This window comes from Scatophagus argus, chromosome 20 (genome assembly GCF_020382885.2).
Source record: "Scatophagus argus isolate fScaArg1 chromosome 20, fScaArg1.pri, whole genome shotgun sequence".
Classification (NCBI taxonomy): domain Eukaryota; kingdom Metazoa; phylum Chordata; class Actinopteri; family Scatophagidae; genus Scatophagus; species Scatophagus argus.
The window spans coordinates 8,761,099-8,788,920 of NC_058512.1; the positions used below are offsets into that span (position 1 = coordinate 8,761,099).

At 39.6% G+C, this 27,822-nt stretch overlaps 3 protein-coding genes across 4 annotated transcripts in view; 1 reads left to right on the forward strand and 2 right to left on the reverse strand.

Moving 5' to 3' along the window:
* Positions 1-14,046, reverse strand: part of abl1 (c-abl oncogene 1, non-receptor tyrosine kinase) — a 29,046-nt gene extending 15,000 nt beyond the window's left edge. For both annotated transcript variants that reach the window (XM_046374832.1, XM_046374831.1), the window contains exon 1: positions 13,670-14,046. In XM_046374832.1, the coding sequence (XP_046230788.1) occupies positions 13,670-13,796 (127 nt within the window). In that variant the 5' untranslated portion in view covers positions 13,797-14,046. The remainder of the gene's footprint in view (positions 1-13,669) is intronic.
* Positions 14,047-15,677: 1,631 nt separating this feature from the next.
* exosc2 (exosome component 2) lies at positions 15,678-18,516 on the reverse strand. The gene is made up of 9 exons (XM_046374840.1): positions 18,334-18,516; positions 17,722-17,823; positions 17,566-17,611; positions 17,324-17,413; positions 17,123-17,188; positions 16,963-17,031; positions 16,612-16,788; positions 16,365-16,493; positions 15,678-16,037 (listed from the first exon to the last, which is right to left on the reverse strand). The coding sequence occupies exons 1-9, from the start codon at positions 18,453-18,455 to the stop codon at positions 15,957-15,959; spliced, it is 882 nt and encodes a 293-aa protein (XP_046230796.1). The 5' UTR covers positions 18,456-18,516; the 3' UTR covers positions 15,678-15,956.
* Positions 18,517-19,009: 493 nt separating this feature from the next.
* Positions 19,010-27,822, forward strand: part of ric1 (RIC1 homolog, RAB6A GEF complex partner 1) — a 31,692-nt gene continuing 22,879 nt past the window's right edge. The window contains exons 1-2 of the mRNA XM_046374836.1: positions 19,010-19,664; positions 24,156-24,263. Of these exons, the coding sequence (XP_046230792.1) occupies positions 19,524-19,664; positions 24,156-24,263 (249 nt within the window). The 5' untranslated portion in view covers positions 19,010-19,523. The remainder of the gene's footprint in view (positions 19,665-24,155; positions 24,264-27,822) is intronic.

The window sequence follows — 27,822 nt, forward strand, 5'->3', positions numbered from 1 at the left end:
CCCCCACCCTCCTCCTCTCTCCAATCTGATATGTTTACAGGTTGTGGAATCACTTCTGGAAACAGGACTGGGTTGCTGAAAACATAACTAAAGCTCTCAATCAAGAGCAGCTAACAGAGAGTAAAGGATAACCCCTACCAGTACACTCATCCACTCAAACAAGGCTCATTTGTCACATTTAAATTCAAATGGGAGATGGGATCAAACAACATATTTAAATTCTTCAAAATGAGAGCATTTATCTTTTGGATTTTAGAGAACGGTGTCTGACCATGAGATTTTAGACAGCAGCAGTGGTCGTATCTGAAAGGAATGAATAACCCTTGGCAGAAGCAAAGGTGTCTGACTCTTGCAACACAACTCTTATCTCTTTTCTGTCTTTTCTCAGCCGTCTTTTCTCAGTGCAGTGATAACAACTCATTCAGAGGATTAGTCATACTTCAGAACTAGACAGAGTGGAAATAAATCCATTGAAATGGTTGAAAATGTGATAAAAGCAAACAGGCTGTAGCTGAGCTTAGCAAGCATCTCGGAAATAGCAATAATAAGTATAGCTTTGTTGGTCTTCTCGCAGATGTTGAATAAGGTTTGGAGCGATATTCTGGTTTCACAGTATAGCACTGAATGAAAACTGAGGATTATCATAACATACACATTTGTTTATCTATGGTAATAAATTCTACAGTATTGGTGTTATTTATAAATATAGGACACAATATTTTGTGAAATTACAATAAAGTGTTGTTGAACAACAACATGATCTGTTCGATCATTGTTCCATTTAACTAAATGATGCAAACTTCTTAACAAAATCTAGGTGTGCCTATTTCCTCTAAAACGTTCACTTCACATTAAGGTTCTTTTGATTTCTTGTTTCAGCTAATCAGAATACATCTGAAATTGTAAACTGAATTGAATTGAAAATGTTTCTTCTTCCATTCTTAATTACAGGATAAAACAATTAAGAAAAATTTCTCTGACCAACCCTAGTGCATCATCTGCATAGGGTGAAGGCAACCTATTTAAAACCTATACAAGCTAATGCAATTTAAAACAACTGCCGTGCAACAATATTGACTTGTGTTTTTTATAGTCATAGAGATAACTTCTATTTGGTCCATTAATTCAATATGGGATTAAAAGGACTATTGATCTTCACTACACAGAAACCACAAAGGATACAAAAGCAGCTGCAATCTACTATATTTCTCATTTCAATGAAATGACCAACATTACTTCAGAGATAAGGAGCTGAGTCAAGTGGGCGATTACATACAGGTGGGGAAACTGGTTCGATAACACCATAGCATATTTCTCGAGCGTCAATGCAGTTTACTGGCTGACCTGGTCACTGGAATTTCCAATCAGGGAGCAAAAGCCATGACTTCAAATATGTCCCACACAGAAAAATATACACAGTACAATGCCCTAAATGGCTTTTCTTTCTTTTTCTTACAACACAAAGTAGACATAGTGACATCTGAGTTTTTAACCATGTGTGTAGTTGACTAACAATCCACCAGGATAGCATGCTTCAGCTGAACATTAAAACTTTAATGAAGGTGAAATTTAGTGTTGTATTGGACTGCAGTAGTTTTAGCTAAGTGTGCCCAATAAACTGACAATTAACAAAGTGGAATATCTTATCATGCAGAAATGACTCCTAAAACCTACATATAATTAATGGCTGGACCTTCAGTGGACTATATTTTAAACCAAGTACTGTGAGTACTGGAGGAAAATAGGCTTAGTGCTCCACTTGGCAAGTAATATAACAAGGAGAAGAGAACAATTAACAGATGTTTCAGAAAAGTGATGCATTCAGGTGATTCTAAAAGTCAAGATAAATACCCCAGCATTACAGATTTGACAGGCACATTACACATCCACATCTACTAGTCTTTATGCCTCAAGTTACTGGCTGCTTGTCTGTTTGGTGTGGGTTGTGACGCTCTCGTTAGCATTTTTGGGTCTTCTTCAATAACACTCTGTCTCAGTGGCTTTGCAAGTAATGATCACAATACTCTGAACATCCAGTCACATGGCGTCAGGCCCTACATCACCGCTCCAATGCTGGTATGGCAAACATTTGTGTTCCTCTCATGCACCACCCCAAACACCAATTAAGAAGAAATGCAGGCTTCCTCAAACTCAGAGAATGACCCATTAACTTACCACAGTCACAAAGTGTTGGGGAGATGAGAGGATGCAGGGAAGAGGAGAGGGGCTATAAAAACGGAGGAGGAAAGAGGAAAAAGGTTGCAGATGGAGAAACATGAAGCACATTGTTTGGAAGTGAGCTCATAGGAGAATCACTCGCTCGCGTTTTATAATCCGGGCCGTGTATGTTAACAGTTAGCTGACGTACGTCCACCCACAGGATGGTTTTTGGCCCTTTCCTCTCATGTACCCCCTCTTCTGCTTTCTTGATTCCAATCTTTAAACCTTGAACCAGAGAACAGGTTGTATTCCCAAATTCAGAGGCAGCAACTGTGTTATGGTTCAAACTATGCTGGTGTTATAGCATTTAGTTAAGTCTGGCATGAATTCATACGCCTTACTATCATTTATGAACTGAGCAATATACCAGAATGCACTGAGGAGGAATACATCTCAACAATTCATACCGCTGGATGATTAACTGCTACCGACATCTGCTATGAACATTTTGACATGTGGCAATGTTTTGAAGGCAGAAGTAGGCCACTAACTTATATAATAAATTAATACTTCATCATAAGATATTGTCTTTAAATGTTACAAGACTACTATGACGATTAAGACAAGGTTGATTTCTGTCTTACCCACTCCATGGACAAGGACACAAACTAACAATGTTAGAAATGCAAGTCAGCCAACACTTGGCAGAAATTCTGTCCAGCAAGCAAGCAAGCTTTTTAATTAAAGAGAAAGAAAAGGGAGGGGGAAAAAGACAAGTCATTTCCTAATAGTGATTCTGCACTGCACACGGTTCATCATTGGAACCAGGTATGCAGGGTATGGATGTGTGAGTGTGTGTGGCTGTTTACTCAGGACCCTCTGGAGAATGCAGTCAGAGTGTCTGAGGCGTGCAGACCAGCAGATGAGGTTAAGGGGTTTAGAGTTCCACATAATTTTCCACTTAGTGTTTGTCCACAGGGAGAGTGGACACTTAGGAACAACAGTGACTGCCTCTGGTTCAAAGTGAAAGGCTCTAGCATCAGCCTGTCTAGGTAATATGCTATCAATGCAGGCAACAGTGAAACTGAACATACAGAAGCACGACAAAGTATTGTAATTTGCCTGCAAGTTTGTTTCAGCTGCTGCTGTGCAAAAACAGCATATGTACGCAGAGAACAAAAGACAAACAACATTCTCTATGTAGATCACTCTGGGCTCTTTAGAAGCTATTTTTCCCATTACATTACATGGAAACAGGGAAACTGACCCAGAGGTCATTAAACACATTTTATGATGAAATCCACTTAATGTGCATGCTCTTGTGTATCTGCTCTCACAAACTCTCCCTCTGGCCAAGCCCCTCTCATTTGAGGTGACCCATTAAAAGTCCAATGTCAGCTTGGCTTTACAACAATTTTCAATACCAGATGGGCCAGGCAGACCCAGTTAAATCCAGCCACCCATCAACTATTAGAAGTGGACTGCAGGATCCATTTTATCACAAAGACATACACAAAATACGGCAACAAAACCCAGGTGATTAAGCACAACCGTTGCTCATTTCTCCACACGACAGACTGCTGTAGGCCCAGACGAAACTATGTAGTGCCAAAAATATGCAAACCTGCAGAGAATGGAAATGTATGCATGCTCGCCAAGAGTTAAAATTTCATACTTTAACCAAAACCGAAAGCTAGATCAAATGCACACAACTATTCATCACTTGTCAGGGGTAAAAAGCTGTGCCTATCATCTGTATTGAAGAAGTCTGTGAAAATGAAGAGAGTAAAAGACCAGCCAGATGCATGAGCTCCATTCCAAAATAGCAACCTGTGTGTGTGGAGAGGAGAGGGTGCTAATCCAGTCATTTTCAGAATTGAGCTAAACTACTCAATTTGACCCAGAGTACTGGAATGAAAGCAGAACTTTTTTTATATTCCATTGTTTTACGAGCATGCAGACTACCAGAGCCAAAGTCTTTCAGGAGGGACAAAGAAAGTAGAAAAGGGTGCATGTGTACATATGAGTGGAAGGTTTGTCATTCTACAGCAATCAAAAGCAAAAGCTAGTACTAATGTCTTTGGTATTACTTCGGGTCTAATTTATTAATTCAACAGCTTAAAAAAGACAATGCTTTGGGAACAGCAGGCAGACGCAATAAACAGAGCCAGTAGATGCTGCGTCTCTTTTTACAGTCTATCAACCTTAAATGTCTTCGAGATGTTATCTAGATGCCTGGGGAATGAGCCCATTGTCTGTATGCCATTCGGGGTAAAAACAGAAAACAGATACATAGAGGAGTGACTCCAGCTACGAGGCTCTCGGGCTGCAGCAGTAGAGCTGCTTGGGCTCTTCTTTTAGTCTAAGTGGATCCAGATGCAGCAAGCATAGCAGGCCCCCTCTTTTAACGTTATGAAGAGGAGCTTAACACAACACAAACGGACAGGACAGCATACCAGTATTATATGGACTGGACTGTACAGGGAAAAAAATACAGATCAGACAATGATGTGACTGGCCAGATAATGCTCAAGTAGACAAGATTTTATTAATTTCTGCACAATGGAAATTCAAATTTTCTTCATATACTGTGATAACAAGAAAAATCAGCTTCACAGTCTTTGAGACATTTTCAAGGGAAGGCTAGTGCCTTCATGTCATGTCTCATTAATCTGCATGGTGACAGAAGCTCCCTGACCAAGAGCACCCATAAATGGCTGAGACTTTCACAAAAAGACAGGGCTGGCATCATAGGTAGCAGGTTGTCTGCAGAAAAAACAACAGCTGCGTCTGGAGCTGGGGCTGCCTGCTCAGGCATGGAAAAGGGAACACGGGGTGGGCCCCCCCCCCCTCCATTATGCGAGTATGTGTGTGTGGATCCGGGTGGTGAAGAACTCCCACGCTGCATTCCTAACCCAACTTGGAGGTTTTTGCTTTGCACGTGAGCACTGTATGTACTGTATATACATATGTGTGTACAATGTAGGGATAAGCAGCAAAGAGAAGGAAATGGAGTGCTCGTAACTAACTATGGCCTATAACTATTCTGACTCAAACTTCAAGATTGACAAATGGATGGTAGATCACACATGCTGCCCTGTGAGTGCAAAGAATATAAGGATGACAAGAAAGGATCTAGTGAGAGAGAAATCAATCAGTCCACAAGATGATTCTTACATAAGCTACCTATCATGACATAATTAACATTAAAACAATGAAATGAAATTTTGAGCAATGTATCTGCATAGAAAATCTATGCAACTTATAGCTTTCATTTCAACAAACAAAAAGCCGTTTCTGTAAACAAATTCATGACAAAAACTGGTCAATCACAAGACCAGATTTCATCACATATACTATTACAGATGCTGAACAGAATCCAAATAACAAAAACCAGAGTGAGAGTCAGTGACTCAACAGGACTGTTTGTCCTGAACTGACATGCTTATACTCCGATTGTTCTGTGCAAAACACTGTGTAACTTATGTATATGGAAAAAGCTTTGGTTTAAGCTTTGGTTTGTCCCTTTGTGATTTTTCCTTCCTTTGTTTGCATTGAAGTTTTTTTTCCTTCAAATTAACTCCATTACAAGTAGCTTGTCATTTTGGCAGTTTATTGTATTTTATTTTATTCCATAAATGCAAATTGTAGACCTTGCTCATTAAAAAAAATATATTATTTATTATATCAATATTAATTATTATATCAAGCCAGATAACAAGTATGTCAAGTATATTGCATTGTTTTACATTACAAGGGCTAACAAACGACAGGTCACATTATTTCGTGCACATTAAGTAATTTGTTTTTGCAACACACAGCATAATGCATCTGTCATGTGAGAGCAGAGGTCTTAGTACTGTGTGGCGAATTGCTGAAAGTCATTAAGAAATGCATAACATACCATGTAACCATATCCCCTAAATAACACACACACACACATATATAATTTCTGATATACATGCTGATACACTTAATGCCAATGCTTGCTTTTTATGTTGTTTACCGTTATGTTGTTATTTTTTTATGTGCTCCATTATTGTCTGCTTATTTTCATTAATTTGGGCTGTCGCTTGTTTTCGCTATTGTTCTCCATGTCTATAAAAGTGTTCTATGAAATGTAAAATCCACTCAATAAAATCCAAAGAAAGAAATGGAGAGAATGACAGAAAAGAAGAGAAAAACAAAAAAAAGGAAGGGAGAAAAAAGAAAAGGGGGGGGTTGCACCAGTTATTTGAGAGAGGAATGCACAAGAGGTCACATTCTTCACTCCACTGCTGTGGCTTGCCCTGTGTTCATCTCTCTCTCTCTGTAAAATAGGGAGTATTACTCAACACACCTCCGGTGCAACAGATCACCTACACACATAAGCGATTCACTTGAATGAATGGACTGGCTCAAGAGGTCAAGGATTAAGGGCATGTAGTCCAGGAATCTATTAATGAAATAGCCATGCTGATAAGATAAGTTATTAAGCTATACAACAGGCCTTTTTGAAGGATAGCATTTGGACATGTCACAGGTGTAAATAATAATATTAACAATGGCTAAACTCTATTTAGCTGCTGTTCCAGGGGCCTGGCATTGGTTGTGGTGCTGGCTCAGAGCATTTGTTCATTCCTGTCTTATCGTACAAGGTTCTCTAACATAAGTTGTCATTAAAACTTATCACTCCTGTGATTCATATAAAACTTTTGCCAAACACCAATGTCTTCACATTCTATTATTTTTTTTATAGTACTCAGTTATTTTTTTATATGACTCTGTTATTTTATATTTTGTGTGATTACTTGATACTTTTGTTTACCTCTTTGTATTGCAACCCTGGCACAACAATTTCCTGCAGGATCAGTAAAGTTCTTATCTTATCTTATCTCATCTTATTCTTCATGACTAGCTAACCCTGAGGTTTTTTTCCGTGGAAGATACATGTTCATGTGTGTATTTGTGTATACTTCAGACTTCACCATTCAGAAAATAAACACAATAAAATACTGTATATTTGTGGGGCCTTTTCAGACCTTTTGCTCCTGCATATGAATACTGTCGGTGTCTTGAATTCAGGTCCTTGTTAACCCTGATTACAAGAGTAAAGAACTTCTGAGGCCCAGACTACCTTGACTACCTTGATTTATACACACAGCTGTTTTGACTAGTCATCGGCTAGGGTGGTAATAAAGTGGACTCCTTTCCAGGTGGTCAAGACTTGATGAGAGGGGAAAACACTTACTAATCAGCAATGTGTCAACCGGTAAGGGACAAATGTGTCCCACACATGCATTAATGTGGAGACAGGGCCAGCTATGGTGAGCGACAAGCCTTCAGGACACAAACAGCTGGCATGAATGAGCATTACTAACAGGCCTGTTGCATGGGCATATATGTGGGTGTGCACGCACAAACACACACACATGGAACTCCTCCTCTCATATTCAGGACCCACAGGGATAATGGAAGGAGATTTGGTGTGTAGACTAGATTCCTCAAGTTACAGACAGTTAGACTAGACTAGAAGAAAAAAAGGATTCATTCACTGCATAAATGCTGAACGTAGTCGCTGCAGGAAACGAACAAGTGCGCGCACGCACGCACGCACACACCAAAGTGTGTCAGTGAAAGGCTACATGAGAGAAGAAGCTCGGATAGGATAATTTTTTAAAAATACATAAACCACCATCACTTAAAAATGAAAGCCTCTTCATATACACCTAAAACTATTAAAACAGCCTCTGTAGTAGTTCAAAAACATAGATATTTATATAGTGCTGGAACACATTACACCAGAACTCTTATTAGCTAAAGGCAATGGCTCCCTTGACAGGATGGAGGGCCACTGTACCAAAGATCACGCATGTACATGCTGGACTGAGGCCTTTGATTTCAAGTTAACTGATCAAGACGGGAGATACTTAGACTTTAGTGAAAAGTGTGAAATGAGAATAACATGCATCAAAGGTCCCTCGCAATACTTGAACCATAAATGTTCTGGGTCATGGACCCTACTTAAACTGAAGGCCACCAAAGCGACCCCACATTCATATTTTTTTCAGTTTTCCCTTTTATGTCCTCCACAGACATGCAGTCAAGTCAAAGCGTTCGTCATTCAGTTGCCCAGACAAGTGTTAACCAGTGTGCTGTTTTTTTTTTCCTGTTTCCTGCCCTGTACATGTAGCGCCAGTACCCAGTGACCCTGAATACAAATGAGCAAATAAAGACAATGAACAAGTGGGCATGTGCATGTCATCTTTCTTCATCCTCACATTACAATGTGCCTTGAACACACTTGAGATTCTGCAATGCTGGCAGGTCAACATCAAACAGGAAAAATCTCCAGAGAAATGATTACAAGTAAGAAGAAAAGTCCCACTGTGTCCATACTGAAACCAATACCAATCAAGAAGCAACTCACCAGAGATCCCTACATTTTCTGTAACCTTACTCATCTGGCTGATGACCATAATTTGGCACTGTTGTGTTTTTGCTGTCTACTAATGAGAGCTGGCTGTAGTTAAGATATGACAGCAATCAGTAGCCAATCACATGCCAAAGCTGCTGTCTGCTAAAAACTCTTTTACAGTTTCCAGCTGTTGCTGTTTTGTAATAATAGGTTAAGCTTCATGTAAGGGTGCACTTTTATTAACAAAATAACTCAAAAATTCAAGGACTATAAACTTCTCTTGAAAATCTGTTATTCAGTATTCAGTACCTTACTGCACTGTTTGCATTGAAAGTTGCATTACTGAATCTTGTTAGGAATGCATTTGAGACTACACAGTTTAATAAATGCACTAACTATATGTCAAATTTCCACTTGGATGAGATATCTGTGACATACAATGTGCAATCATGATCAGATCCTATGTTGTGTGGACCTTTACACAACAGGAATGTCACATGAAATGAGTTTATCTTTATTATATGTTAGAGGTTTGAGGCCCTGTGTTCTGCAGCTCTTGATTTAACCACCAATATATTCAAACAAAGGATGAGGAATTCAAACACGGCAGCCAGTTCATTCCGGTGAAAGATGCTCATCAGAGAATAAGTCCAAAAATTTTTTCCATCTCCCACCTCAGGGGGCCTTGCCACACAGGAATGCCACAAAAAAATCTCTTGCATGTAAAGCCGTTGGAGTCTTTTAATTTTGTACAGGATCTAACGGTTTGTATTTTAATGATGAAATGACTTAAGACACACCAATGTGAGAGAGGAAGTGAGTGTGGGGCTTCCTGTAGCTGATTCACAGTAATTGTTTTACTGGTGAAAAGTTCTGGATATATGGAGCCTCAAAAATACTCATAGTTGGATTATGGCAAATAAAACCTGATCAGAAACAGCTGTTAGATCAATGTAAAAGAAATAAAGGAGTGGAAGTGTCACACTGGTTGATGATATTTATTGAAAGATGTGATATGGAACATTTCTTCACTGAAATGTCTAAAAAGGACTCAGCCATTGTTCTATATTTTGTTGGCTTACATCACCCCAAAGAGTTGCAACAATGTTCAAACTTAGAGAAAGCTGTAATTTAATTCAATGTAACAGTGTATTTTGACCGCCTGTCACCAAAACTTCTGAGAAAGAGTCAGACAGTGAGGAAAGAAGTCTGCAAATGTGACTAAATGTAACATGAATAAAACATTACCTTGTCTGTAAACATTTACATAGATTTTCATCTGCACTAGTGGTTATTTAACAGTGAAGACAACTCCCATGATCCAATGTTATTTCACTACATCATCAAACTATGCCTTTTTTTTTCATTGTGCAATCATGATCACTGTGGGATATTAAGAAATAGAAGTGATTATGCAATACAAAAGGGCTCAACAAGAACTCATAACATTTATAAAATAATAGTTTTTTAATGAAAACTGTATTTGGGTCACAACTGCAATGTGCCCTTAGGAAAAAAAACACACTGACCCAATGAACAAATACAACCACCAGGGGGCAAATTTTCCTTTCACCATCAAATGTGGACATGTTGATTACAGTTACCTCCAAATAAGACAGATAATTATGAGCCTTGATTCTCTCCTAGATTCTCTTTCCTTTCTTTGAACCCTCCAAGTAGCAAATCCCACTGTTTCCTGTCAGCTATTTTCAGAGAATGGCAGAAAGACAAAAGAAAGGCACCATTGCTATGTTGAACACTTTTACACAGCAATTTCACTTCCTCCAGCCAGCCAAAAACAGTCCAGATTTGCCAATCTTCACATATTGTTGTGTGATGTAGTCAACACTAAAATTACAATGGGAAGGAGGGCGGAGCATATTTGACAGAAGTATAACAAATTTCACTTTAAGAAATGTAATAATAGCGGAACAAGGGACTAAGGCAAAGCTTATGCAGACACTTTGGTTATGATTGATTTATTCCATTATTTTTGGACTTTCATACCACTCATTGTACTGGTGTGGCAGGGCAGGGAAAATTTTCAGACATAGTCATAATAAATGGATACTAATCTTGTAAAACTGGTGTCAATTTTTATTATATTAAGAGGCTGCAATGACTAAAACTGAATACAAGAATTATAAAGATATATTTTAGATATCTAAAAGTAAGTATGTATGATACCCCAGAAGAAATTAGACTAGAAGTAAGTGAATAATTACACTCATGTTGTGCTATTTAAAAACAAGCCTGGTAACCTGTTTTGGCTCGTGATCTAGTCTATTCACCACTGAGGTTCATAATCAACCTAAAGGGATAACCAGTTTATGTGAACCACACACAGAAGAAAAAAAAACTTTTGCAAAATACAGAGTAGGAGTTATGGTTCCAAATATCCACTATCCTGCTCAATCCTTATAATCTGTGCGAGCTAGCCAGTGAGATCATGCCTCCCTACTTTAACAGTACACAGAGGTGCCAAGAACAGAGACAGGTCTTTGCTTGCCCTTCACTGCCTGACTCTCTCCCAGGCAGCTGCATGCAGAGGTCTGAACCTGCTTGCTGAGAAGCAGTGTGGCGCTGGCTAGCCCAGTGTTAACTAGCTGGGACTCACCGGGAGGAAAAAAAATATCAGTGTAAAATCATGTGTTGATATTGCCCTCCTCTTGCACTGTGACTCACATCCCCCTCTCACAGTCTAACCTGCTCATCACAGGAGGAAAGGGGCAGAGAGGGAAAACAAGTACGCCCCATGTCACTGACCCATTGCCAAATTCGATCCATTTACCGGCAAAGGCTTTCATTCTATTTTTCTGACCTTCCCTGTCCTGTCCCCCTCTGTGTTATGCAAGAGTCAGTGGAAAGTATTCCTGACAAGGCAATCACAGCCCTACAAAGACATTTGGTAAACTTATCAGCTGGCTGCATGGCATCCATCAGCTCAATGGCAACTTATCAGTTTAAAAAGTTAAAACACCTCAGCTCTAAATAAAATGATATTTTTTTCTATTTGCTTCACCAATATTTAACACTGGTGTCTTGAGATAGAAATGTTATGAGCCGCAACCTCCCACCGAGCATTCATTACATTTTCAAGGATCAAAGCTGAGCCAGTTAAAAGACAAAGCTTACAGAAATAAATACAAATTGAATTGAATTGATTTTGATTTATGGTAAAGAACAAATCATCCTGTACCTTTGTTATATTGTGTGTTGTACTACTCTTTGCTGGCGATTAGAACATAGCCCACCATGAAGGCATTTTCATAAGCCAAAACTAGTAAATTACAAACCATTGACTATAAAAACATGAGATGAAGTAACTGGTGAAGTCACCACTGGTTTCTGCGGGTTATGATTACAGCTACGAAAGTCTGCTTTCTGTTCACTGCCCTGCTTTAAAAAATGTGAAGGGGCATTAGAAAGGACAAAACCTAATCAGTAAAGTAAAACAGGAAACAGAGACACCGCACTGGACTGAAGAAGAAGAAGGAAGAAACAGCACCAGGTAGGACATTAATCTCCAATGTGATATAATGGATACTAGATCATTGATTTGGAAAGCATAGTGAGACCAAGTGTCTACAGAAGGCTAACCTTTCCCAGAGGCAAAAGAGGCCATGAACTATGTGTTAGGTATCTGTGGTTATTATGGTTGTGTATGTAGGCATTTACTCATACACTAACCAACATCAGGTATCCTTTTTACTGGCAGCCATCTAAACTCGCCTTTTTCCCTGTTTATGCAATGCATGATGGTAGTTAGCTCTCAGTTAGCTCTCTGACGATCAACTGTATAATAGTGCACAAACGTATGTCAAACATTTCCTGGTTCCAGGTTCTCAGCTGTGATGATTTGCTGCTTTTCAGTGTCTTATGCGATAGTAACATGGATAGATATAAGGGCTGGTAGCTAAACAAAAATGTAATCAGAATTTGCCCTCTTGGAGTCTCAGAACTTCTCTGACATACTGACAAGATGAGACAAGTTGCAGAGAAAATAATCTGCAGATTAATGTGTAATGTAAATAGCTGTAAATTGCAGCCTCGATTTCAGACACAACTTTCTACAACATGAACAAGATTTGTGCTGTACACAGAACACTACCAAGCACAAACACAGGAGGAGGCACTGTTGAGTCCTGCAATGCTGCAAAAGGTCCTTTACATCAGAGATGTGGACATATTCTTTAATGCCTGTTTTTAACTTGTCTTTAACTGTGTGCCTCTGTGCTTAAAACTGTGCTCATCATCAGACCACACAATGCCCGTGATGGGAAGTTAGTCATTAACTGTCCAAGTCTCGAACGCCAGACTTTGCGATCTTACGGTTGTGAGCTTTCCACACATCTTTTCCTTTTCCAAGCTAATATACATGCATCAATATTAATATCAACGAGTAACTAAAACCACCACGTCCCATTAAACCTATTGCTTCACAGCATTAAGGACAAAAGGAATTAAGTGCAATCAATGTTAAATAGAAAAAAAATGACACAAAAAGATAACACTGTGCTAGTTGCATTTTACTGTACATAATGTGCTTGATTAAAGCCTCCATGCTAGCAGCAGTAAGTGCTTGTGTAGCACTGCAAAAGAACTCTGTATTGCTTATCTCAGGTCAATATGTGTCAAATTTGACAGCAAAGAGTGGCTTCATGAGCTGCTTGTATCATTGTGTAGTAAGTCAAGTTAAAAAATTTTATTAGATGCTTTAAAGTAAACACAACTTTCTTTCCTCCAGGTTGCACAAGCAAGTCTTCTATTCAGCTGGGAGTGTTGCTCTGCACAAGCTGTTATTTCTGTGTGTGCATGGTAACACCTTCTGCTCTTGGGTCCTTTCTTTTTCACAAAAGTGAATCCCATCCAGTTTACCACATACATGTGCAACAGTTAGTCCAGTCTACTCATTTCCTTATGTAACTTACTTTGTTTAAAAAGGGGCAGACAGACCAAGGGAAGCACAAGACAGAAGTATTCAATCCTTGCTATATGAGAATATCAGGGATTAGCATTACAGGCCCCCTCAAGCTGTAATACTACTCCCTGAAATTCTCATTAAATGAACCTCAACATCTAGGCAAAGTCATCATAAACATTTGTTCTTACCGTGCACAGCAAAAACGTTACAGGGCTGGCTCCCATGACGCGATGACTCTCTCTTTCCACCCTTGATAAAGGCCGGCAGACTGGGTCTCCTCTGGTCCCCTACAAACTTCCCCGGCTGCTGCCCCATAAGGGCAGGGTGCCAGGCCGCAGCCGGGACTCTCCAAGCTGGACTCAGTTGCTCACCGTCCAATAGCGGGTCAACAGGCAGGCAGGGGATTGGGAGAAGGAAAAGACCCCTTTCCCTGGCTCAGTCTGTCCTCTCCTGGAGTATGGATGATGGGGGTCACCTATGCAAATCCGTATAACTCCAGTATGTTTCTGTTTATCGGGCATTAATGGAGCCTAAGTGCTTCAAAGGTCAAAGAAAGGCATTTCAAAGTAACCTAGAGGAGAAAAAAACATCAAGAATGAGCGATATCATTCCTTCTTTTTTCCAAACACCTTACAAAGTGCACAAAAGAGCCCAGCTTACACAAAGACCTCAACACATTCACAACTACTTACATATAAATTAAACATGAGCGTCCTTGGGTTGAAATAAATACTACATTTACTCCAAGCAAATTTGTCAGTGACAAATAGATCTCTGTGTGGTAAATACGCTAAACACGTGCTCATACTTCATACTTCAATTATGCTGTCAGTATACCTACAAAACCTGTGCTTCCTCTCTATACAACTCCACTTCCCTCTTAGTACTAGGATGTGCGCCCACTGAATGTCCTCATTTTAATACTGATAAAGCTTGAACAGCCAACAATGGTAAGCCTCAGTATACTGTAGGTTACATTCAACCACTAAGAAAATTAGTGCTGATTACAATGAACAATAAAGTGGTCGATACAAAAATAATTCACTTCGGGGAAATAGAAAGAAATGGAGTTGCAGCAGATCATTTGTAACTTCTGTTTTCATTAACCCTATCGTGCCTCGGCAATTTAATTTATTACAAAAGTATTGTCTGAAACGTTAAATCATCAGCAATAAGCACGAAAGTAAACACGGCAATCTTCTAAGTTACCACATATCCCAAACTTGCAGCGCTCTTATAAACTTAAGGATAAAGACAGGGGCAAATGGAAACTTACACGACCATAGAAACATGTTTATTGTTGGTTAGCCGACGACCAAGAGGTAAAGTTGAAGTTAGCCATGGAGGCTAACTAACGTTAGCTGGTGGTATGCAGCGCCAGACCCTTAAATGCACATCGACCACTCAACAGATTTTGCTGGGTGGCTGTTTACACGCTGGTAATAAACGTCGGTCAAGTGCACTTAAACGTCTCAAAAACATTTCTGGTCACCACAGTTCAATGCTTTGCAAGTAGTCCGTTTAGAGCCAGAGAATTCAGTTTGTTTCAAACTTCCGCGTCCACTCTTCCCGTCTTGCGGAGTTTCTTCCCCTGTGGTACCCGGAGTGAAGGCACTTCAATCAAGGAGGTGAAGAGAAATCGAGGAAACTCAGTCAGCCAGAGACCGACGACTCTTTCAACAAGCACTTGCCTCTGTTTACAATCTCTGAGCTCTTCTTTACCGAACCCTCGGTCCGTGTGCTTATTCATCGCTTTCACGTGAAAATCTGAGCAATAAACTTTGGCCGAGTAGTAGTAGTGTCGCTGGTGCCGCCATACTTCCATACGCAAGGTGGTTTACAGAAATATGTGGGTGGGACTACGTGCTACGTCACATGCGTGCGTGGGCTAGTACTTGCGACCAGAGCAAAGGTTTTATTTTATTTATTTATTTATTTGTTCATTATGATTTTTTTTAATTATACTCGCTTTTACATCATGGTCCATTATAAAAGGTACATATTTTACAAGATGATTTAGTGTTCAACATGAACAAAATTGTCCTTTTCAATCTCTAAACCTCCAAGTAAGGCCATAAAATAAGTTGTGTTCAGGTTGGCCTTACCATTTTTAATTTATACATTTGCATTACCATTACTGCAGGCAGGAAAAAAAGACTGCAGAAAAAATGAATAAAAACCCACACTGAAAAGTACTGAAAATTACAGAAAATTTATTGTATACAACATGTTTTGTTAAAAAGTGTTTCAATATACATCTGTAAAGCTGCACTAGTGATTTTTGAATGATGCAGAACTTAAAAAGTTCTCCGTCCTTTCTATTAGAAGTCATTAATCAGCAATTATCAGCATTTATGTTAGATAAAATACGTTTAGAGCTGTTCAGGTGGTGGTCAGATAGGTGGTCAGTCCATGGCATAGGTGCTTGATGTGATCTTTGATTTGTGACAAGGTCATAGTTAGGATTTGTGATCTTTAACCTTCTTGTTCCAGCAGCTTCTGTTGTGTCAACATTACAATCTCTTCCATCACTTCTGGTTTCAAGATGTCCTTGACCTACAGAAAAAACATAAAGCAGAGATTTATAGATCCCTTATACTGAAAGAAAACCTTTTTAAAACAACAAAAAGTATATGATCCTGGTAAACAGTATTAACATACCATACCAAAGGCTTTATTAATATAATTTAAGGAAGAAATCAATACCAAAGTTGAGGAACTACAACCAACTGTTGCTGTATTTTTCCAATATGGCCACTAGATGGCACATTACATCAAGGAAAGGTAAACATTTTAATGTAATTAACTAACAACATGCTAAAAAATTGAAATAAGTGACAGCTATGGTTACAGTGTATCAAATCGCATCCAAGTGCTTCCTACCTGGTGTTGAACTGAGGATTCGTAGCAATAGAGAACACTGGTGTCATACAAAAGGACCTTGTGCGCAGCCAAAGCCAGTAGGCAGTTTCTTAACCGTGAAATCACCTCTCGATCTGACAAACTGACAGGCTGAAAGGGCAGAAATATATAATTTAGATCAAAATATAATTTAGATGCTATAGAATAGAACTATTGAAAACCTGATGAAAGCATGAAATGCTGCTTTTTGTGGCCTTTATGTTCCCACCTCCAGGCTGGTGTAGAAGCCCCCAGCCTCCTCCTCCTGTTGTTCCGGTGTGGGATACAGCCAGACAAAGCCGTTATTCCCAAGGATAATGGATGCGCCACATGGCAGATTGTGGAAATGTGTTTTCTGCCTCTTGATGAGAGAAGGAGAAAGCTGTACCAGCACTCCTTGACCCAACTGATGTCAGAGAAAGCAGAAACAGGATATTAAGTCAAATTGAAAAACATGAGGAAGTATTACTTGCTTCCTTTCAGAAACACAATTAAAGCTACATTTTATAGAGACAGAATGCAATGGTACTTATCAAGGAGCAAAATCAATACGGCAATCTCTTTTCACATCATAACTTACTTTTCCGTACTTTAAACTACGTGTGTGAAGTGAAAGTGCTCCATCTGAGAAGACAGACTGCACCTCTGCCTAAAAGAACAGGAAAAGAGCAACAAGAACATTTATAAATGAGAACAACAAGACAAAGCAGCCAATGAAAGATTAGAATAAACTGAGTTACACTAATGAGATCGCCCTCTTGAAGGTACTCTCTCATGGTGAGCTCATCCTCTGCTGACCGTCTCCTCTACAAGAAAAAATAAAACATTTTAAGAAATAAAAGGAAAAAATGGGCTTTAAAAAACTTCCCCAAGCAAACACATTTTCCTGTACGATGCCGGCTGTTCAGTCAACAGTGTAATACATAAGAACAGGGTCTCACTAGCTCTCCTCCAGGAAGATTGACAGAGGACAACAAGAGGACAGAGTCCAGCCGGGAGTTGGTCTCAACCTTCCATCGTTTCTGTTGTACCTACACATATCACAAGAAACACACATGCAAAAAAAAAACAACAAAAACTTAATAACCAAGGTAAGGACAGCCTGTTGAAACCATATATTCCTGGGATACATTTAAAATGTCAGGGCTCACGCATGAGAAAAGATGTGTGGACAGCACCTTACCTCTGTGATTCGGCCAACCACCACGTCTCCGACCTCACCGTTGAACCTGTAATTCAAAAAATACAAACAAACAAACAAAAAAAACACATCAATGAAACACCACTAGGGCCTTTTGACCTGGTAAGTATTGGTAAGAGCTTTGGTACATTCACTTACCTGGTCTTAAGTGGTCTGACACAGATTAGCTTATCTACTCTCTGCACCTCTCCAGCGACTGAAGCAGTCAGCTTGTCTTCATCAACATAGGTACCATGACCCCTGAAGATAAATGGTGTATATAGTAGTACTGATGAGATAACAGAAATGTTGTAAGAGAAATTTGGTTTTACTGTGACTTACCAGATAGTACACATAGAAAACACAATGTTAAAAGTTTAAATTATGATCTTGTTCCCTTTAAGAGTCCCTATCACAAATTTGCTCACATTAGATAATGTATGTCGGCCTTAGAAGTGCCAATGTTATTATGGCCAGAGTGCAAATTAGCTCAGCCTTTATCGGGAGTAAACTGAAATGTTATGGCAGTCTGCATAACGATGCTGCTGCTGATTGAGGCCATACCACCTTCTATCAGCTGATGGTGGTCACATGCAGTGATTCTTTTTGACTGGCCTAGTTTTTAAAATTAGCCGCCAGAGCAAGACGTCAGTACACGAACCAGTACCAATGAGCACCAATCTATTTAAGTTTCTTTCCTTACACGACAACATGGTGTAGCTATCATAGACAGCAGCCGATCACACCACTGGCAAACCAAGCAGTATCTACCTCATGAAACCAGTGTCCGAAGTGATAACATCGCCGGGGACCACCAAATCTTTTCGGTCGGAAGCAGAAACCGATAGAGACACTAGTTTGCGAATAACTGGTAATCTCATGTCAACAGCCATGCTTCTTCTTTTGCTTCTTCCGCTTAATTCTTCTTCTTCGTCTTTTTTCTTCTTCGTCTTCTTATGTCTCTCTAAAAAACTGGGAAACGGGGCTAAGTGTTTTACCGCCACCTACTGACGTACGAATCTGAATGCTCTTCTAATATCATTAGCAGTATTTTTTAAATAAGTGTAATAGGTCCAGAAACGTATAAGGAATGTAAAATGCAGAATATACACCTATATCTTACAACAGTTGCAAAGCTACACACACACAGTTCTTCTTTTTCTTCTCCTTCTTCTTGATCGTTTTTATTATTTTTCTTTTACCTCTGTCCTTTTTTTCTTCTAATTGCACTAACGCCAAGTACTTTACTAGAGACAGATTGCAGCACCATTTATTCCATGGGCAGTTGCACAGCTTGCCGTTGAGGAGCACACTGTGATGTTATTCTGGATATGTGATTTCCCTGCATGTTTTTTTCCCACCACCAGATGTCGGTGTCGAGCCACGGTGCCTTCAACATAACGGAGACGTGACGTCAGATGTCAACACCACGCAAACATCTACGTTGTCGCCAATCAGCTTTGAGTCAGACAGACTCTTGTAAAAATGGCGACGGTGAAGCTCAGAGGAATGAAAACTGGACGCTTTACCGCTATTAAACACCGTTGGTCCAGACTCCATAAAAATTAACACGACGGCGGAAGCGAAAGTTAATCGACCTACTTGTTAGCCGCAGTACGTGGTTTGATTCTGTATGGTGTCCCTGTGGATCTGATTGCTTGTGTTTTCGATTTTGTCGTTGCTTTGGACAGCTCACTAGCTCCAAGTTGGAAAGCCAATGCTAGTCCAGGGCTAGCTTTGTAGCCCCATCGGCTCCTGGGATCCTTCTGTACGGCATTGGTGGATTGATAGCCTGACCAGTGTGAGCGCTGGACCGCACGTACCTGCTTAAACTTTTTATTTTTAACGAAACGACAGCCATGACTCCGTTGGATTAAAAATACTTTCGGAGGTATAAGGGGAACCGACGTCCTGGCATTGCGACGTTGTTTGGAGTGTCGAAGCCGAGTGAGTTAGCCGTCATGTATTTTCTAACCGGCTGGCCACGGAGGCTGCTTTGTCCGCTGAGGAGTGAAGAGGAACCCTTCCACATCCATCCCAGCTCCCAGAGGTTTTACTTCGCCGTGCTGTCAGAGACGCAGCTTAGCATTTGGTTTAGCCGGGTAAGTACAGTCAACCAGGTTGCAGTTTCGGCACAGACAAGCTCATGAACCCAGCTGTCCTAACATAAACAATGCACATTTTTCTGTCGCTATGGCCAACACGAGCATGTTGCACAGTTTACGCGATCACCCCTGCCTCACCAACCACAGCCACTATTATTCATTTAAAAATATCTGTACTATTGAGTGGCAATGTTATTGGCTGCTCCTCATATTAATTAAAAGATCAGTAGTAATTATGGAGTACAACAATGCTGTCTTCCGTGGTTAGCAACCTGAATGTATTTGCCTTGATTTGTCAAACATCGCCGACTACGCAACTATTACCAAGATGACAGGTGACATTGTTAGGAATGATACTGTTTGACTATCATTCCTAACAATGTCAGGAATGATACTGTTTGAGTATATCCGCATACGTGTGACAGTTATGAAGGCATCGCAGCATCGCTCCTCACATTTACCTCCTTCGTTCAGGACAAAGGTTTGGTGGCTTTTCATCCTCCCAGCCGCAGGAACTGAAATTCACCTGATGATTTTATGTCAGGCACATGGCAATAAACGGGTTGAGTATTGGTGGCATTTTTTTATTGTTATCGACCTGCCTTAAAAGGCTCCTAGAGTTCAAAGTTTAAGTTCTTATCAGATCGGGGTTTCCAATAGTGTTCAAGATGAATACTCACTGACTGAATGTTGTGGTTTGTACAAGCGGAAGCTCAGCATTCATCCCACAGTGAGAAGATGATGATTTATGTAAACAATCATGTCTGGTCCTCTTCTGATACCTTTATTTTCCTTTTAACCCTCACCTCAGCATAACAAAGGAGCAGTTCATAGTGACTTGAAGACACACACAGTTGATCTTCAGTGGCATTTCAGATAGGGTATATATTTTCTAAATGGCCTCTTGTGTTGGTGAAGGCCAATCTGGGCTCTTTGTTTGTATGTATGACAGTCTTTTCAACAAGAGGGATGGTTTTTAAAGGTAGTCTTGAGCAAAGGCCATTTTGAGTCATGAATTTAACTGATATGACTTCACTTTAGGCTCCTTTGCTGAAAATGATTCCCCTCACTGCATCTCAAACCCTTTTTAAAACTATCAACTGACCTTGCCTTTGAGGTGATGTATGAGACAGTGGCAGCTACCATTGCCCCTACTCAGCCATGTTATTATTTGCTATTATAACTTCCAGAAGAAACTTGCCATGGTAATTGTTAGGGAATTCCTGCATCTAGTCTAGCAAAAATTTCATCTTTCACTTTAATGGAAATGCAGGCTCAACACTGTTTCCAGTCCCAGCATTAGCAGCTGATGTAGTTGTTGATGTTGTAGTCCTTTGAACTGTGTACTGCAGCCTTTGCTTGTTTGAATACATAAGATTTAGCCATGCTGATATGGGGAGGAGCTTTTTGATTTGTTAACCTAAAGTTAGGGACATTATTTACAGCAGTAGTTTGTATATTATTGAGCTGTAGCAACAATAGATCAGGGTAACTGTTGATTTCCTGAGGCCCCCACAGGATGTGACCATGTTTTCCTTCCCCCCTTTCTTAACAACTGTGCCCGCCTGCGAGTATCAATGAGGCGTCCAGAAAAAGGATTGTGTCAGGAATGTCGATTGGAGCAACTTCTTCCCCTGGACATGCACCTTTCACATGTGTTGTATTCATCATGTCACTTAAATTCACCATTTAGACCAACTCTGCACACAGGGATGTAGTGGAGTGTTTTGTTTACACAAAATTGTCAAATACTGTGTTTTCTTAACAGATTTAATACATTTCCTAAAGCAAACACCTTTGGCAAACTTGACATTGTATCAATACAATATCAAGATTGTGATTTTAAGTTAGATATAGTGTGTAATTTATTGTTGCTATACCATCAATATTGACCTGATCTGAACTGTGTTACAGTTGTTTGATTTTTTTTTTTTTTTTTTAGATTGACTGTCATAGCTGAGTGCAACAGTGAAGAATCATAATCTAGAAACATGATAAAATAGAAATATATTCTTAAAGATGAGAAAATTATGTTTTGGTTTGTCATGGTTCATGTTGGAGTGACTTAGGTCAGTTGTTTTTCTGTCGGGTGTTTCACTTCATTACCACTGTAGCAGGTTGCTCAGGTTATTTGGTGATCAAGGTGAGTGGAAATCTGGCATTTCCCCTTCCATTTTGCCACAAGGTCTGTTCTGTTTAATCCCATCTCTCCTCGAACTCGGCCAGTGCAGCCAGAGCCAGACTAGTTAATTCAACACACTAGTATTTAATCTATGGTGTGGTACAGAAGCTTGGCCTTGTAGTTGTTCTGTTCTGGTACCTTTGCTGCAACTGTACAACACTGAATTGGATCTAACCCTTGGATCAATCCACTGATCCAAGCACACTTAATAACTGTCAAAAGTCATTGGTTTTTATTTTGAATTATTAATTGTAGAAATGATGCCATTGTGAGTGTTTTTCAGGAAGAGGCCAATGAACAAGGAAACCGAAATACTGTTAACTGTTAGTGCAGCTGCACAGAAAGAGTTGAATGGTTTTGTAATCCACAATAACACAATAAAATTTATTTTTCTACCGGAAAACCTTGTAAAAAGAATTCTGTATCTTTTTGAAGTGTATTGCCCTCAGTGATACATCTCCACCTTGCATTTTCATGTAGCACTCAACTTCTCAACTCTGTGTACTTTGTGTATGTATTTGTGTGTCCTAAAACTTACTTTGAAGAACACCTAATGAATTTGTTGTGATTTTGATCTGATCTTATTGCAACTCCTAATGAGGAGAAAGGTTTCACTTTTCATTTTCCACTGTGCACCCATCACCAGTGCAGGCATTGCTGGTACTATAAAGATTTCATGCTACGAACCGGACACTGTAGGTTGGAAATACTTTAAACCTGTTCTCTCATTACCGCGACTGGGTACAGGCCGGGTCTAATGTTGCAGAGCTGGAATGGCCTTGCAGCAGGAGACATTTCCTTGCTTTTGTTATGTGACCATCAGCATTCATTGTGCTGTGTTTTGGTTTTCTTGTGCAAGGACTGTTACATATCTCACTTAAAAAGAAGTATCTGCTTACTTTAAAAGATACAGAGCCATTGTATACTTTTGATGGTGTGATTTCTAGTTTCTTGATTCCTTTTTCAGGATACAGGACGGATTCGATCAAAAGAGGTCACCAGAACGGTAGCAGTACAAGCTAAAAACCTGTTTAATAGACCTACTGGTGAATGTAACTCTTTTAGTTACATTCACAGTGTGACTCAGTATTGATTCGGCTTTTTTAGTAATCAGTGTTATTATTCAAAGTAGAGCTATACAGGTCTATAACATGAAAGAATCATTTATTATCTGCTGGGGGTTTCCACTGGTTCTTTAGTAATGCCACTGACTGAAGAATTGGGCTTCACCAGGTGTTTCTGGTGTTCGAAAACCGACTCTATCACCAGTGCTCCTCTTTAACAGCTGTTTAAACGTCTGCTGAGGTTACACTTTAATGAATCATGCTTTGCTCAGTGAGTCTCACGTGACTGCGGATAAACATATTTTCTTATTATTTGTGGTTTTACATGAGAGAATTGGAAATGAGCTTGTGATGATTGTTCTCTGATTCAGGCAAATATCTGCTGCTGTGATTTAAGGGTAGAAGCAAATTAAGGGTAGTGGCCTCAGACAAAGTCTGTGTATGCCTGTTAATCCATCTGTGTTGCAGTGTATAAACAGTAGCCTGAACATCTTTTGTTTACTGGGTTGAAACAATGATTTTCAGATTAAAGGAAGCTCACAAGGTAAGAATGAGCAGTTTAGCAACAGTCAGGAGTCATGGCCATCCCAGAATTGCATCTGTATATTCTATTGATTCATTGCCACAAGAAACAAGATTTGAGACATTGGAATGAGTGACAACAAATCACTGAAAATGTTATCATGCCTAAAGAAAATTGAAAATGCCCATGATTCTCTCCTCAAATCCAAGCTAATGTCAATAAATCTTGATTTTTCAGACCAACAGTCTAAAACCCAAATATATTCACTTTGTTATAATGTAAAAACAATAGTAATCACACTTTAATCATACCTGAGAACCCAGGACAATTCAGTGTTTGGTATTTTAGTTTAAAAATCGATCTTTGGTTGTTGATCGACTAAGTGTTGCAGCTCTAGAAGAAAACAAGAAGTGATCTTCATTCTGAAATGTGAGGCAAAAACACTGGGGATGTCTAATCTTGAATCTGTGTTGACGCCATGCTTTTTTTCTCACAGCTGAGCCAGCATATTAAACTGTTACCACTTTTACATTCTGACCACAAAACTACTTGAACTTTATGCCTTTCATTTCATGTCTTTTTGACAGTAAAAGTACATGCTGGGTTTTTTGTTGTTGTTGATTTTCTTTTGTTATTATATGTGGCAGTTGGATGTCTGTGAGCTGCAGGATGTTTAAAGTGCTCTTTTTCTTCCCCATATCCCTCTTCCCCACCCACAGCCCAGTGTTTTGATAGTCAGCTATATCGAGTCTGCAAAGGCGGCGGCCCAGTTTGGCTTCTACCAGAAGGCAGAATGGAAACCAGACGACTCCATGATAGCTGTAGCGGTAAGTACACCACTCTATCATCTCATCCCATCTGTTTGCAGTTTGATTAATGCCCAGAGGCTTGTGTTTTCCATCATGTCTTGTAAGTAAACACTAAAGTTCATAAATTATGTACATGCTCAAAAATTAAAACATAGCACGCACGTGACTGCAGATCTGGCTGCCATTCTGTTGAATGCCTGTTGAAATGCTGACAAATGCACTGAGAAATTATTTTCAAATGATGCGTATCAATAGAATCCAATTTATCACATTGATTAAACACTGGGTCGACAACGTTGTGATTATGTTTCATGTAATTGTAATACTAATGTTAAATGATTCTCAAAATTGCCTTTGGTTTTATCAGATAGCTCACGTATGAATTTCTTCTGCCGGTAACAGTCAGTTATAGTTGGATATTTTAAATATTTCATCATTCTTAAAATGTTCTTGGAAACACGAATTAGAAGCTGCAGGCCTGTAAACTGCTGTGTGTTGTCATAGGCATTAAGATTTATGACAGATCGCTATTGTTTTTGTAATCCAAATGACGATGTGGGTGGAAAAATTTAATATGACCGTCCCACATCTATAAAGTCTTCAGGGCAGCTGCAGCCTTTAGTACAGTTGAAATGTAAGCAACAAAACATGCTGCCTCTGTAAGGTCAGTCATCAGGTGTTGTGCCATGTGTGAGTGACTGTCACCCGTAATCACTTTTTATTCTCTTCCACCTTCATACTCTCTCGTCTTACCTGTTTGGTTTTCTTTCTGTCTTCTGTAACAGTAATTCCTAGAAGTCTTATCACCGATTTATTGCATGTAGCATTTTGGCCTGTGGCTGGAAGAGTTGCTCAGCAGGATTTTGTGAGGAACCTTCTGTAATCTGAACCACAGAAGCAGTTACAGTGTTGACTGTAGTAGTATGAGCATGACAAATACTAGGAACTGAAACGCACCCCTTAAGCTCAACTTTACTTTCAATCTCACACACACCAGACAGTGAGCAACGGTGTGACATTAGTATGAAGTTAGGATTTGAGTGTAAAGGTAGTGGAAAGCATTACAAAATGATGATGAGAGAGAATTGTAATTGATTCAGTGTGAATAATCTCATCAGTTCCCGGTCTCACTGTTACATGGGTGGAACTTGAAGTAAATGATTGTCTTGTGATTTGACTGTTCATAAACACTAGGTGTTCTCATTTCTAGTATCTTCATTATTCAACGCATTGTGGCTTTTTCAATCAGGCATCACTATTTTTGATCACAGGTTTCACAAGTATTCAGATTTCCTTCTTTGGGAAACTGGGAGGAACTCTTGATCTACTGCAGGTTTCAGGTGTGTAGTAGAGGAATATGTATGTACATGTATGATTCCTGTGGCCGGATACCCTTTGACTGGGACGGTCATCATTTCAGGTGTGGATCTCCAAGTAACCTGTTTCAGACCAATTTAAATTCAACAATGGACTCCTCCAGGCCTTGGAAAGGCATATGACCTGGCGCCTAACTGTGACAGATGAGCCGGTCATGATTAAGTTAAGTTAGTGAGAGGCTTAACATGAAGGATAAGGAATGATGGAGGGAGCTCACTGTCTCCTTATGTCCCACCAGGGACAAGGAGGATTCAAGTAAAAATAAAGGGTTCAACAGTAAAATCCTGAAATTGTCTAATGGCAGTAATTTGTCTGTATTAGATAAAGGTCCCTGAACAAACTGGCCTTTAACAATTTGAGATAATATTTGACCGCTTCAGTTACACTTTGTCCCATGTCTGAAGTATTGTCAAACTTTGTCCTGTGCTGACCATTGTACTTTCTGTCTGACTGTGAGTCAATCAGCTCAAAGTGAAACAGTAGTTGCCTATTGAAGAGGTTGTTCTGATGTTTATCTGTAAATTGGCCATAAGGTGGGCATCAGTCACCTTTGCCCCTGAACTTTGACCTCATTCTAAACAGGCCAGGCTCTATACTGGGAAAAGATTACAGCTTTCTGAAAGGATCTACCTACCTCAGCTGTTTTGGGAGATGAAGAGGGCCCCATTTTTTTGTGTGTTTTGCGAATCAATGCAAATTTACCCGAACGCTGAATCCAATGAGAGGAGGATAAACAGCTTGTGGCAACATGTTTGTTGTTGTTGTTGTTTGTTTGTTTTTCTAATAATCATGAAATATCTCCCCCGGACACCTTCCTTCCTGTCATTATAGCCCTACTTTGGTTAAACTCTCGAGAAAAGAGTCTGTGACCAAAAATAATATGCAAATTATCAGCCCACAAAGCTTAAAAGGCACGATTTTAAAAATTCATATTCATTTCCACAGAGCTAAGATGACTGTGTTCTTGCCAGCATGTTTCTGTATGTAAGCCCACGCAAGCTTACTGATGTTAGTTTAGCCAGCCATGCCGTTTAGATAATAATGTACATGAATATGTTTGCCTATGCCTGCTCTAAGATACATTACTTTGAAGCACAAAGCACAGATATTCACGCTATACATTGACAACTGCACTGACCTTGTGTCCACTCTTGGAACAACGGTTCCACAAGAGCAAAACTAAGTATAATTTACTCAATTATGGCACAAACAGAGGAAAGACAGCAAGTTTTGGTAAACTCGGGGAGCAGAGTGTCAATTAAGACAGCAGAGTGCATCAAGGCTGTAATTTATTGAGTTGTTATTTATTTTCAGGATGTAATCCTATTTCTTTTATGGTGGGGTGAGTCCCTCTTATCAAGTGTAATCCCTGATAACAAGCTGGATCTGCATTGAACTAATGTCTTGATTCATACCATGAATTCAGAGACACAACAGATGGATGCTGCATCTGTTGGGTCAAACATGTCGAAGCACACAAAAGAAGTCTGACTGGTAGTGGAATCAGACTGTTCATCTGAAGATCCTCATATAAATAAACGGGGGGCTTATGATGAATAAGTGTGTGATACAAGCAGTAATTCAGCGGATGTTTGTTGCTTGTCGTCTCGTGCTTTTGTTTGACTGAAAATGTTTCTCGTAATGATTATCAACTAGTTTCAGGTGAAACAGCAGCAATGCAGAATTCATGTTGCACTTTCTTTTTCTGTCTTATGTGAGGAAGAACATTTGGAGGCACTGATGACAAGAACGAGATGCGTGTTGATGTAATACCATAATTTAATACACAAAAATTTGAGCAGAACTTCAAGATACATCAACCTCCGACATTTTCTGTTCTTGTCGCCATTACGGTACTTATGATTCTTAATGCTCTGCTGCAAAGGTAACTGTGTGAAGGAAGTGTCTTGTTGAGTAATCTTATACAAAGCAAGTGTCAGAGTCAGCGGATGACTCAATCGGCTTCCAAAGGCTGTGTGATCAGCAATACACAAGGATGACCGCCAAGACCCAGAACAGAAGCAGAAGGCATCAAAACAAATCGCACACAGAGAACTGATTCATCAGAATCATTAGTGCCTGCCGAATAAATGCGCTGCTTTGTTTTTGTGCATGCTGTATCCCTGTGTACAAATATGTGGGCTCTATGAGCTGTATGGGATATTAGAAAGTTTAATGTATCTAAGAACTGCAGTTTGGG

Coding starts and splice junctions, on each gene's coding strand:
- exosc2 (XM_046374840.1), bottom strand. CDS start 18,455: ATGGCTGTTGACATGAGATTACCAGTTATTCGCAAACTAGTGTCTCTA. Junction 17,612..17,721: donor GTCAGACCACTTAAGACCAG/GTAAGTGAATGT, acceptor TTTGAATTACAG/GTTCAACGGTGAGGTCGGAG. Junction 16,494..16,611: donor GCTTCTACACCAGCCTGGAG/GTGGGAACATAA, acceptor CTGCCCTTTCAG/CCTGTCAGTTTGTCAGATCG.